This window comes from Sciurus carolinensis, chromosome 14, assembly GCF_902686445.1.
Source record: "Sciurus carolinensis chromosome 14, mSciCar1.2, whole genome shotgun sequence".
Taxonomy (NCBI): Eukaryota; Metazoa; Chordata; class Mammalia; order Rodentia; family Sciuridae; genus Sciurus; species Sciurus carolinensis.
In genome coordinates, this window is record NC_062226.1 from 23,897,671 (window position 1) to 23,911,718 (window position 14,048).

Here is a 14,048-nt window from a genome sequence, read left to right on the forward strand (position 1 = left end):
TCAGAACCACACTTTCAAACAAATTAATCTGACTGAGATTCATAGAGCATAACACCCCAAAACAGCAGAATACACATTCCTTTTCCATTCACCTGGAACATTCACCAAGATAGCAGATATTCTGGGTCACAGGATAGACTAAGAAATTTAAAAGAATTAAAATCAAACAAATTGTGAATGATGTTCTACTATCCTGTGACTCCATTAGTATTTGTATAGAAAAAATGTGGAAGATTTTCTTAAGGCTTTCATGAGTGTGTGGTCAGGTGCCACAGGGTTGTTCACTTTGTGCTATATGCTTTTGCATGTTCATTTTTTGTGAGGTCTATTTTGTCATGAGGAAATAGTACTGGAAATTTTATTTTCTTGCTGTCTAACAGGTGTAGGCATGTTTTTCCTTAGCTTTCACCCAGAACTCTTGGGTTTCCCTAGGACTGACACTTACTTCACTAGACCATCAGGACCCGTAGACTTGCAGTACCATCAACACCCTCTGACCTCCACTTGCTCCGTTCCTCCACCTCTCAGTTCATGCCCCATTTTTGGCATCAGAGGGCCCTTACCTTCTTTCCATATTGATAACCAATAAACCATGGTTCCAGTGTTAGATTTTATGCCTTTTTCTCTGTTCACTGATGTCTCCATTGTTGTTTGCTACTTCGAGAATCTTACTTGGTTGGTTTTTTTTTGTTTTTTTTTGTTTTGTTTTTTTTTTATTTCCCCTCACTTGAATTCTACAGAAACCAGAAATTTTTTCCACTTGTCAGTAGGATGAACACAGAGCTTCAGGTCAATGATCCAGATTCAAACCATGATCAAACCATGGCTCTGTCACCAGCTGCATGACCTGCGGCAGCTCGTTCTATTCTCTGAGACCCTATTTCCTCATCTGCAGACTGGCTTGACAGGGACCCCAAAATACACAGTACCATTTTTCCACCTTCTCCACCCACTAAGGAAATTCTCTCGTGTGCTTGGGCTCTCCTTCCTCCTTCCTCATCAGCCCACCCTGATACACCCAGCAAGCTAGGGATGGTTTGGTCTTCACTAGATTTTTTTCCTCCAGATCTGTTCTGCATATCTAGGTCCTATTTCTATTTATATTGAACATGAAGAGAAAGATAAATAGATTTATAACCTTGATACTAGATTGGGAAGAAAAAGGAAGAGGAGGAAGAGGAAGGAAAAGAGGAGGGGGAAAAGAAACTTGAAATGGGAATGGGGTTGAGGATGTTTATTTAAAAAAAAATAACCTATACAGCTCAATTTGAGAGCTTTGGGGTATGTATGAGTCTGGACTTGGGAAAGAGAATTTGGGCATAAGATGAATGGAAGGATGATAGGCAGATAGAATAAATTAGAAGAGATGGAGAGAAAAGAGCTGAAAGAAGAGGAAGGGGTTCACTCTGTCGTGGTCATATTCTTTCAGTACATTTTTGAGAGACAGAAATAAAAGTTCAAGTTATTCTGTGGTGATGGATTGATGTTTCCCAACATGGAACGGTGCCCAGAAGAGGCCACTGAGCAACCCTGGCTTTATACAGGCCACGCAGGGATAAGCCTTCCAGCTCTCACTGAGGTGGAGAAGATCTAACAGGATCCCAGGTAAAAAATCATAATTGATGGGTTTTCTTTTTCCTGAGGTACTACCCTAGGCAGGCCAGGCAAATGCTACATCTCCAACCCCCTCTTTTATTTTATTTTGAAAACAGGGTCATGCTAAGTTGCCCAGACTGACCTTGAACTTGAGATCCTCCTGCCTCAGCCTCCCAAGTATTTGGGATTACAGGTGTGAGCCACCACACCCAGTATAATAGTTTTATTATTGTCTCCTTCAATCTTCCACTTGGGTATTAGTTCAGATCTGTTCCCCAGTGCTGTGAATATACCAAATAGCTGGGGAGCAGAGGAAACTGTAGAATTGTACGGTTTTTACCTGGGTCTCCAAGAAAGGTCTATGTGTTATGAGGCATTAACAGACTCTCATTCATTCTCCACTTCCCCACCATAGCTTGAACTTATCCACAATCCCGAGAAAAATGGAGAAGAGATGAATCTCTGATCTGATTAGAATTGAACAAGTTTCTGACCCCTGGAAGAATGTGGGCCCAAGAGAATTTAATTGAACTTATAGAAAAATTAAGCTACCCTTGTTTTGAGCCCCCAAATGTATCCTCACTACAAAGGTTCGTTGCTTTAATGAATGAATCTTAGGGGAGGCTTACTGCTGAGCAAGCTCCTGGAACAATCTTGGCTACTCTCCAGGGAAGACAGTAATTACTAAAAAGAGCCTCTGCTTTCGTCTCTGCTTGGCCACTATTATCTGTGGTTCTCTGAGTAGGTTACAAGCCTCTTTGAGCCTCAGTTTTCTTATCTGTAAAATGGGGATAATGACACCTGCCCCACCCTCCCTATAGTGTTATCAGGAGGATTCATGGAGATAAGGTTTATGAAGGTACTTTTTGTGGGTTATAAGGACATGGGGATGGCTCTCACCTTTAGTCAGTGAACTCAAGGATCAGAGTCCTAGGTACTCCTCTTCTCCCCCGAACTGTTCTTCTAGAGGCAGAGACTCAGTTGTCCCTGGAGCTGCATTGGGGGTAACTGGAGGACATCCAGGACTGTGCTCTCAATATCAGCAGCACCCACTTCATCAGGAAGAAATTCCCAGGGCACAGAACAAATTTATGTTCATTGTGAAAGAGTCTGTCTGCTATGCGACAACAAATTAAGCTCTGGGTGACTATTCCAGTAAAACACGTCCTGAGCTTACCACTGCTATTATGGGGCGGATAGACCTGGTAAAGAATCAATTAAAACTCTGACACATTAAATGGGGCTCAAAGACCTGTTGCACAGGTTTCCCCAGAGGAAAATACTCACATTACATTAGACCCTGGAAGCTGACCGAGGCAAGAGTTCTGAGACAAGTTCCAGGGTTTACAAGACAGACCTGAGCTTTTCCAAATCATTTCTGAAGTGCTGTTTAAAGGACTACGGCGTTCGATTCATCCCGGGTCCAGCAGCCTCATGGTGGAACTGGGAATATCATCATGCGGGCATCCTCCGGAAAACTGTAAGTTCCCTCGAGAGGGGCATTTAAAGACATGGTGAAAATAGCGTAGCGTTTCTAGTGATGCCCATTTTGAAGCCAAAGCAAGGTCAAGGAAGTTAAGTCAGAGGAATATGGAAACTGAAATTCCTTTTTATTTTTATAATTGGGCTGTACCACAAAAAGGTGCAGCCATGGCTGAAGAACTCTCTTTGAAAAGGAGTTCTAGAATTTGAAGCAGAGACTCACAAAGTGAAGGAGAGGGGTGACCGTGGGGTACAGATCGTGTTGGCGGTCACCACTGCTGAAACTAGACGTGTGTGCCAGCAAGTGGGAATGTGAACGATAAGAATGTGGTTTCTTGACTAATTCAGACATCTGTGTGAGCCATCTTTTGATCTCATTGCCTGAAATAACTTCTCCCAACCTGAATAAATAGAAGCGATTTTAAGGTTCAGGCAGGATATATCCAGAAGTGTCGCCTACCAGCAAATTCCAACAGAAATACAGACGCGAACAGGAAATAAAGACCAGGGGAAGTCAAGCGTCAGCAGTGATCCTGGTTGAGGGAGGAGCAAGGCAAGGTTGGCAGATGCAATCCGAGTGTCAGGAAATGGTCCGGGGGACCCCCAATTTTGCAGACTAACTCAGAAGCAAAGAACGAGAGAGAAAAAGTAACATGAGAGTGGAGTGTAAATGTCATGCTTGCAAGAGATTTCACCAGGACAGAGAGAGGCAGCGATCAGGAACCCAGAGAGTAACAACAAGACAAGGCCTGCTACTCACATGTTCAGCTCCTGTGCAGAGCCAGACATTTTCAGAGGAAATGCTCTAACAGGGAAGGAATCTATCGGATAGGAGAGTGCAAATGTTTGACAATTCTGATCCTGAAACCTGCCCACCACATCTTTTCACTTTAATTATACCACGTAGAGAAAGGGGTTGGACACCCTCCTTTTAACCAAGGATACTACTCACCATAATTTTTCAAAAAGACTTTTTGATTCTTTTCTTAACTTGCAATTTATTTATATTATGATACTGGAGACCAAACCCAGGACCTTTGTGCATGCTAGGCAAACTCTCTACCATTGAGCTATATCCCCGGCCCTTAGGTTATTATTTCAATCCTTAAGTTTTCTTTCCGCCGCTTGGGACAAAAAAATACTATTTGTGGAATGGACTTGTGTCTGTTAATGCTGTCTTCATCTATATAGAAGAGGGCCTTTTGGAGCCACTGAGAGGGGTTCAGAATACCCAAGGGACAGGTTAGGGATATAGCACAGTGGTAGAACACTTGCCTAGTACGCGTAAAGCTCTGGGTTCAATCCCCAGCACCACTAAAAAGAGAGAGAGAGAGAAGACGATGTGTGGGCTTTGGAGTATTGCCAAGGTCCTTGGAGTTAGAAAGAGAGGGTGACAGGCCAGGTCTGCACCCTGTCTTCCTTCCCAACTCTCTCCCCTCCGTGCAAATGTTACTAAAATATTCAGCCTTCTCATCTGACAAGAACTGAACCTCCCAGAGAATTATAATGAGTTAGCCAAAGGCAGGCCAACAGTAAAAGCCAGGTGTGTGGATTACTAGTTCCACCACACCGGTCTTCCTCCCCCTTTGCTTGAAGGAGTTGGTCATGTCTTCCAGGCCACATCCACTGTCTGTCCCTGCTTAGGTCATCTCTCAAATTCCATTACTGCATCCACCATATCGTCCCTAAGGACAAAACCATGTATAAACCCCTCTTGAGTCAGTCCAATCCCACAAGTATTTATTGAGCACCTTCTTTGTGCGGGCCTGTGCCAAGTACTGCAGATTTGCGTATGATTTGAGATACAATCTCTGCCCTCAAAAAATGTGGACAACTTTTGAGTTCTTTGTGTATCCTGGAAATTAATGCCCTATCTAAGGTGCTGGTGGCAAAGATTTTCCCCCATTCTGTGGGCTCTCTCTTCATGCTTTTGTTTTATTTGCTGTGAAGAAGCTTTTTAGTTTGATGCCATCCCATTTACTGATTTTTTTAATTTTACTTCTTATACTTTAGGACTCTTATTGAAGAATTCTGTTCCTAAGCTGACATGACGGAGATTTGGGCCTACATTTTCTTGTAGTGGGTACAAGGTCTCTGGTCTAATGCCTAGGTCTTTGATTCACTTTGAGTTGAGTTTTGAGCAGGGTGAGAGACGGGTTAAATTTATTCTACTACATATGGGTTTCGAGTCTTCCCAGCACCATTTGTTGAAAAGGCTATCTTTTATACAATGCATGTTTTGGACACCTTTGTCTAGTATGAGATAACTGTATTTTTGTGGGTTTTTCTCTGTGTCTTCTAGTCTATTCCATTGATCTTTATGTCTGTTTTGGTGTGAATACCATGCCATTTTTCTTACTATAGCTCTGTAGTATAATTTAAGTTCTGGTATTGTGATGCCTCCTGCTTTGCTTTTCTTGATAAGGATTATTTTGACTATTCTGGGCCTACTATTTTTCCCAATGAATTTCATGACTGCTTTTTCTATTTCTATGAAGAACATCATCAGAATTTTAATTGCATTAAATCTTTATAGTGCTTTTGATAGTATGGTCATTTTGACAATATTAATTCTGCCTATCCAAGAACATGGGAGATCTTTCCATCTTCTGAGGTCTTCAGTTTCTTTAGTGTTCGGTAGTTTTTATTGAAGAGGTCTTTCACTGGTGGTAAATGAATGGATCAAGACTATCATGCTAAGTGAAATAAGCCAATCCCAAAAAACCAAAGGATGAATGTTTTCTCTGATATGTGGAGGCTAACCCACAATGGGGAGGGAGGGCAGAGAACAGAAGTACAGAGCATTAGATAAAGGGGAATGAAGGGAAGGGAGTGGGGATAGGAATAGGAAAGACAGTGGAAATAATCTGACCTAACTGTCCTATGTACATATATGAATATGCCACAGTGAATTCCACCATTGTGCACATCCATGAGACTGGGGTCCTAATTAGAATAAGATTTATTCCATGAATGTATCAGAATGAACACTACTGTCAGGTATAACTGAAAAGAACAAATATAAAAAGAAATACAAAAAATATGTACAACTTGTAATTAAAGGCATCTTATAATTGTACTATAACAGAAATTTTCTTGAATATACTGTATTATTAGACACAAAAGAGAAGGGAAGAAAACCATTTGGTGGTTCCTCAAAACACTGAACATAGAATTGCCAAATAAGCCCCCAAATCCTGGCAGAGATATACATTCTACTCAAAAGAATAGAAAATAATTACTCAAACTAGTAAGTATGTGGATATACATGCACAATATTCACAATGGCCAAAAGGTAGAAACAACCCAAATGTCCATCAATGGATGAATGGATAAACAAATTGTGATATATCCATACAGTGGAACAGTACTCAGTCATGAAAATGGATGAGGTTCTGATACACGCTACCACATGGATGAACCTCAGAAACATTATACTAAGTCAAAGAAGCCACACACAAAAGGTTATAAGTTGTGACTCCATTTACATGCAGTATCCAGAATAGAAAAATTCCACAGAGCCAGGTACGGTGGTATATGCTTGTAATCCCAGCTCATAGAGTTGAAGCAGGAGAATCAAGAGTTCCAAGCCAGCCTCAATAAAAGAGAGGACTCTAAGCAACTCAGTGAGACCCTGTCTCTAAATAAAATACAAAATAGGGCTGGGGATGTGGCTCAGTGGTCAAGTGCCCCTAAATTCAATCCCCAATACCACTCCTCACAAAATCCACAGAGACAGAATGCATATTGGTGGCTGCCTGAGGCTGGGGTAGAGAAAATGGAAAGTGACTGTTTCATGGAACAGAGTTTCCTTTTGGGGTGACAAAAATATTCAGGAACTAGCAAGACTTGTACAGCATCGTAAATGTACAAAATGCTATTGAATTGTTCCATTTAAAATGGTTAATTTTATGTTATGTGAGCTTCTTCAATTTTAATAAGAGAGAACTGGGCATAGTAGGGCACAACTGTAATCCAAGCAGCTCGAGAGGTGAGGCAGGAGGATCACAAGTTTGATGGCAGCCTTAGCAAATTAGCAAGACCCTATGCAACTTAGTGAGACCTTGACTCAAAAAATAAAAAGGACTGGGGTTGTGGCTCAGTGGGTAAGTGCCCCTGGGTTCAATCTCCTGTTCCAAAATAAATAAATCAACGAAAGGGAGAGGGGAAGGGAGGGAAGGATGAATAGAAGAAGTGGAGATCTCTAAAGAAGTTGTGTGGAAGCCAAAAAGCTAGCTGAGATGATCAGTTGAGGATCAGCTCTTGCAAGCCTGGAATGTGTCTGGACTTTATTCTGGGAGAAGTCAGGGTAGCCAATAAGGCTCTTCAAGCAGGAGGATGACTTATTCAGGTCTGTGTTGGAGACTGGCATTTTGAGTGGAGGCTGGCCACAGTAGGGAGGGTCTGGACTCATGGGAACCCATGGAAACTGCTGGCTCGGTGAGAGATAAAGAATATACCAGACAAAAAGCACCTTTTAGTTAAGTCATTGGAAATACCTTCCACTAAAGTCAAATTCAAATATTAACTGGGATGAAAAATAATAGATTCAACTCATTTAAAAATCAATCTTAAAACAGCATAAGTCCATCTTCTCACACATCCTACCAGCTTTCGCATCTGACTGATTTTTTTTTTAAGGTAAAATTAACCTACTTCCTCTTCCTGTGAGGATTACTCATAGAGCCTTGCCCTTGAACAAATACTTCACCAAGGAAGCAAACCCATTTTTGATGAGAGCAAATTGCAAACCAAAAATAGGTTTAGAAAAGGAGTTTTGATCCACTCTCTGAGCTCTGAGCTATTATCTCAGTCTGGACTTGGGCCACGTTAGCACGTCAAGAATATTGCACACTGTGACTTTGTTAAGGTAGCCCCGTGGTTTACTTTATACAGAGAATATTTAAATGAAACTAGAATGAAAATCTGATCTACTTCATATTTATTTAAATACTAACTGCAATGTAACCTATCAGAATCATAGAGAACCTATCAAACCAAATTCCAGAGGAATCCAAAGACCTCTTTCATGTAGTGGGTCTGCCAATTAACTTCACCCTGTTTTAGATTCCCCAGCCATTCTAAGGGAAATGTCAGGACTGAGGGGTTTCCTGGACTTTCAGTGCTAAAACCAAAACATTTGGATGGAAAGAAATACAGTCAGCCCTCCACAACCAATGAGTCGTCATTCACCCGTTCTCTGTATGTGTTCTGTATCCATGGGTTCTGCATCTGCAAATTCAACCAACTGTAATTTGAAAAGATTTTTAAAATTATATCTGTATTGAACACATGCAGACTTTTTTGTCATTATTCCTTAAACAATAATAAATAATTGATATTATTTAGTATCCATAAATAATCATTGATTCAGAGTATCAATTATTTGTGTAGCATTTACATTATATTAGATCTCTCAGTGATCTAGAGATGATTTAAGTTCGCAGGAGGACTGCAGAGGTCTTATGCACATTCTGCACCATTTTACATAAGGGAATAGAACATTCCCGGATTTTGGTATTCATGCAGGGTCATGGAACCAATCCATGAATACCAAGGAAAGATTCTACATTCAATGAGTAAGAATTCATTTCAAATGAGTTCTCAGAATATCAGCTCCAAATGTGCCGTAACAGAATGCGGTTTTTAGGCAGACAGCAGGGGAATTTTTTTGTAAGTTCCAAATCATTCACTAAGCAAATGCCTACTGAGATCCTGCTGTGGGGCAGGCTCAGGATCAAGGGTTGAGATCCAGAGATGAAGACATGCCAGGCTGACCTCAGAAGATGCACACGGGCTCCTGGCCAAGCAGAGATGTACTGGGCGACAACCCAGGCTCACACAATGAAATTCATAATTAGAGGTTCCAGCTTCTAAAGAGCCAGGCATTTACATATATTATCTCTCACTCTCAAAACAAAACCTCAAGGTGGGTAGTATTATCCCCATTTTAAAGATAAGGAAAAGAAATCTGAAGCTTAAAGAGGTGATGGAATTTACTCGAGGCCACCTAGCTAGCAGTGACAGGCAAAATCTAAACCAAGACTGTAAGCAAGGGCCACTTGATTCCAAAAGCTATGTCTGTTTTGCTATTCCCAGGTCCCATTGGGTATGATCAGGGTTAAGATCTGTCATTCAGATTTCTGATCCAGTTTGTCCTAGCCTTTCATCAGAGCAGCTGTATCTATACTCAGAATAGATAGCAAAATTGCCAGGTTTTAAACATTCTTGGTAATGACGACAGAGTGTGGGGGAGGGGAAAGATTAGACATACATGTTTAACTATCAGACAAATGAAAATTACTATTAGAAGTTAGATCAAGAAAGCATCAGGACAAGCTTCGTGACATAGGAGTCAGCAGGGGTTTCTTAAGACACCAAAGGCAAAAGGCAACAAAAGAAATAACAGACAAGTTGGACTTCATCAAAATGAAAAACTTTCACATACGCCTCCAAGGATACTACAACAGAGTAACAAGGGAACCCACAGAATGAAAGGAAATATTTGCAAATACATATCCAAGGCAATAATGTCCAGAATATTAAAGAGCATTCCTAAGACTCAGCAACAAAATACAACCCGATTCAAAAATGAGCAAAGTACTAAAATTGACATTTCTCCAAAAATGATCCACGAATGGCCAATAAGCACATGAAAAGATGCTGAACATCACGAGTCTTCAGGGAAAAGCAAATCAAAACCACAACGAGATGCCACTTCTTGCTTATTAGCCTGGCTATTGTTAAAAAAAAAAAAGAAAGAAAAGAAAAAAAGAAAAAAATAATGGGGGTGCGAGGATATGGAAAAATTGGACCCCTTGCACACTGCTGGTGGGAATGTAAATGGGCGCAGCTGTACAGAAACACAGCACAGCATCTCCCCAAACAAGAATGGAATTGGCATGAGATCCAGCAGTTCCAATTCTATCTATGTACCCATAGGAATCAAAAGCCATGTTCACAACAGCCCACATGCAAAAGTAACCCAAGAAACCTTCGACAGGTGAACGGATAAGCAAAACATACCATGTGTATACAATGAGATAACACTCAGAATTTAAAAGGAAGAAAATTCTGACACATGCTGCAACATAGTTGAACCTTGAAAATATGCCAGACACAAAAGGACAGATACCGTACGGCTCCCTCACATGAGGCACTCCGAATAGTAGAACTCTTAGGGACAGAAAGAATGGCGTCTTCCAGGGGCTGAGGTTCAGGATGGGGAGATGTGGTTTTATGGGCACAGAATTCCAGAAGTTCAGTTTGGGATGATGAGAACGTTCTGGAGATGGATGGTGGCTGATGGAGACGTTTCTACAACAATGGGAACAAACCTAATGCCACTGAACTATAACCTACAAATGGTTAAAAGGGTAAAGTTTGTTTGTGTTTTGCCACAATAGAACAGCAAAAGAGCACCGGGGATGTGGCTCAGCAGTGCAGCACGTGCCTGGCATGTGTGAGGCCCTGGGTTCGATCCTCAGCACCCAGTAAACATCAAATAAAAATAAAATAACAAAGAGGTCATGCAGAACATGTGCATCTACGGACCTCAAATTCCCCCCCCAAAATCCACTTAATGGCCAAAAAGCACACTCTTAATAAACGCACTAGATGGGAATTGTTCGGTGGGTACAAATTTCAGTTTTGTAAAATGAAGAGTTCTGGAGATTGGTTGTATAATGATGTAAATGTACTTAACACCACTGACGTGTACACTTAAAAATGGTTAAGAGGGTAAATTTTAGGTTGTGCATTTCACCACAATTACTTTTTTCTTAAAAATTAAAAAAAAAAATGTATACACTGAACCCCAAAAAGAATGGGTGCTACCAACGCATCGGAAACTGCGAGGCAGTTCTGAAAGACAGCCAACAGACAGGGTTGGACAGAAGGAGAAAGAGGATGAAGAAACCTCAGCTGGAAATACTCTCCAGAGGCCCTGTTGTGAAAAGCAGTCAAGGAAGAGGAAGAGTGACTGTCCTGGGGGAATTAACTGGGGCGCTCTGTAAGAAAGGGTTCTCACTCTTGGAAAGGCTGGAGCAGTAGGATTCAGGAGATCTGGGTGGAGCCTGAAAATCTGCATTTCTAATAAACTCCCCCAGTGACGCTGGTGCTGCTGGACCCCTCCCCCTCCTTCACCTGTCATGAGAGAGCAGACAGCAGCATCTGTACCAGGTGGGAGCACCAGGAACAGACACGGAGGCCCCAGGTTTCTAGAAAACTCAAGGTTTGGGGGATCAGGAATCTCCACACTAGAAGACTACTACCAACCCACAGCCTGTCCTCCCCGACAGTGGTGGGAGGAGCAACTTGGACCAGATCCAGAGTCAACACAAGCCCATCAGAGATTCCTAAAGTTAAAGGACAGTAGCAGCAAGGATTGCCAAGTATTTAAGGAAAGCCAACACCAGCGACAAGCATCAATGTCAAGAAAGGCTAAGTACACAAGGAAGTAGAATTAATCAAACAAAAGATGTTAAGACATGTGTAACTAACACCCTCAGACAGTCTCTAGAAACACACACAGGAAGAACAAGGAGAAGGGGTAATAAGCAGGAGAGAGGAGGGAGAAAAGGAGGAGAAAGGGAAGAAACTGTCATCAGCATAGACACACATCACATATGTGAGGTGTGCCAGTGATGAGAGTTTGCATCCTATATACCCTGGAAACACCAGACCAAAATAAAGAACGCATCCAGTGGACACAGTGGTTCACACCTATAATCCCAATGACTTGGGAGGCTGAGGCAGGAGGATTGCAAATTCAAGGCCAGCCTCAGCAACTTAGAGAGACCCTAAGCAACTTATTGAGACCCTATCTCAAAATGAAAAATAAAAGGCCTGGGATGTGACTCAGTGGTAAAGCACCCCTGGGTTTAAACCCTGGTACAAAAAAAAAAAAAAAAAAGAAACTCCTTTTCTAGTCAATAATCCCAAAGATAAATAGCAGCTCTTCTGCCCTTCTCTCCAGAGATCTATTTGCCTGGTTTTGAACCTCATGTAGATGAAATTGGAGATTATATGCTCTTCTGTGTCCACCTTCTTTTGTTCAACTCTGTGCAATTCGCCCTCCTTACTGGGTGTAAGCAGTAGTCTATCCTTTTCCACTGATGAGTGATGTCACAGGGTTTGGTTTGGTTTTCATTTTCCCTCCCTCGCTCCTTATTAATGGACGTTTGGGTTGGTTCCCGTTTGGCTCTTTTAAGTGATGCTGTTAAGGATGCTCATATACATGTATTTTGATGAACATCAGGGTTCATTTGCTTTGGGTCTGTACTGACTGGCATTGTTTGGACATAAGATTAACTTTAATAAATACTGTCAGTTTTCCAAAATGACAACCCACCATCAGTGTATGAGAATTACTGTTGTTCTATGTCCTTGCCAACACTTGATATTATCGTTTTTATGTATAGCAGATGATGGAAGAAAGGTATTATGTGATTTTAATTTGCATTAGCCCATTTAATAATGATCCTGAGTACCTTTCCATATGCTGACTGACAATTAGGAAATCTTCATTCGTGTGAAGTAATCTTTTCAGTCTTTAGCCTATTTTTTATTACATTGTTTTGTCTTTTTTCTTATTGATTTGTAAGACTTCTTCAGATATAGTAAGTACAAGTCCTGTGTCAAAGATAAATATACTGTTAACGTTCTCTACCAGTCTGTGGCTTGTCTTTCCACTCTCAGAAGGAGGACGGATGCCTTTTGATGAATAGAAATTATTCATTTTGATAAATTCCAGTTTATCAAGCTTTTCTCTTAGCTTGTATGTTTTTGTATCCCATTAATTAAAAGTTTTTGCTCATCCAAGAACATGAAATATCTGCTGTTTCCTTTTAGAATCTTTATTATAATTTTATTTCACTTTTATATCTATGATCCATCATGAATTTTTCAATATGATGCGAAAGATCTAGTTTTTTTCTTTTTTTAATAGATATCCAATTGACCTTTTATTGAAAAAGTACTGACAATTTTTTTTTACTGACTTGCTATAGAACATCTGTCCAAAATCAAGTGGTCTTAGGTGGGACTATTTCTTGACCCTCTATTCCATTTCAGCAGTCTACCTACTTTAATTACTGTGGCTTTCTAAGTTTATACGTGGTAATAGAAGCCCCTTAGTGTTCTTCAAAATTGCCTTCACTATCTAGGTCCTTTGTTTTCAAATACATTTCAGAATAAACTTGCCAATGTCCACTAAAAAAAAAAAAAAAACTTCCTAAGATTTTTTTTTTTTAAGTTTGCATTAAGTCTGTAGATCAACTCAAGTTAATTAATATCTTATCAATATTGGGTCTTGATTTATTTCTTAGTTTATTTTATTCTTTACTTTCAGCAATGTTTTATGGTTGTCAGGGTACTAATTTTTTAAATTCTTCATTAAATTTATTCCTAAATATCTTGTGATTTTTGTTATTGCTATAAATGGTATTTCAAATGTTTAAGTTTTAGTTGTTTGTTGCCAGTACGCAGAGTACAAATGAATTTTGTACATTGATCTGATGTTCAGTTCCTTTGCTAAATTTACTTAATTCTTTATACCAGGTTTTCTTGATGTAATATATGTATGTAAAGAAATATATATATGCATCTACATATATAGAGAGCTTATGAATAATGCTGTTTTCTTTCTTATTTTTCAATAGCCATAGATTTTTAACAAACAGGAAGTATAACTTGTGTATAATAAAATTCACCTGCTTTAAGTATAGTTTGATGAGTTTTGGCAAATGCCTATAGTCATAGAACCACCACCAATATTAAGCTACAGAATGTTTTCATCTTCCAAAATTGCACTCAGAGTCCCTTTGCATAAAGGTTGGGGAACAAGTCATACTGTAGCCCCTCCCTGTGCCCAAAAAGAAAAGCTCAAGGTCATTAGCATGGGGATAGAGTAAGGTCAGCAGTTCTTCCCTGGAAAAGGGAATGTGAGAGGTAAAGCTTCCCATGAGCCG

General features: G+C 40.3%; 1 protein-coding gene across 1 annotated transcript in view; it reads left to right on the top strand.

Annotated features, from left to right (window-relative positions):
• The first annotated feature begins 2,961 nt into the window (after positions 1-2,961).
• Positions 2,962-14,048, top strand: part of Ptpn3 (protein tyrosine phosphatase non-receptor type 3) — a 140,161-nt gene continuing 129,074 nt past the window's right edge. Inside the window, exon 1 of the mRNA XM_047524599.1 lies at positions 2,962-3,076. Coding sequence (XP_047380555.1) covers positions 3,031-3,076 — 46 coding nt within the window. The 5' untranslated portion in view covers positions 2,962-3,030. The remainder of the gene's footprint in view (positions 3,077-14,048) is intronic.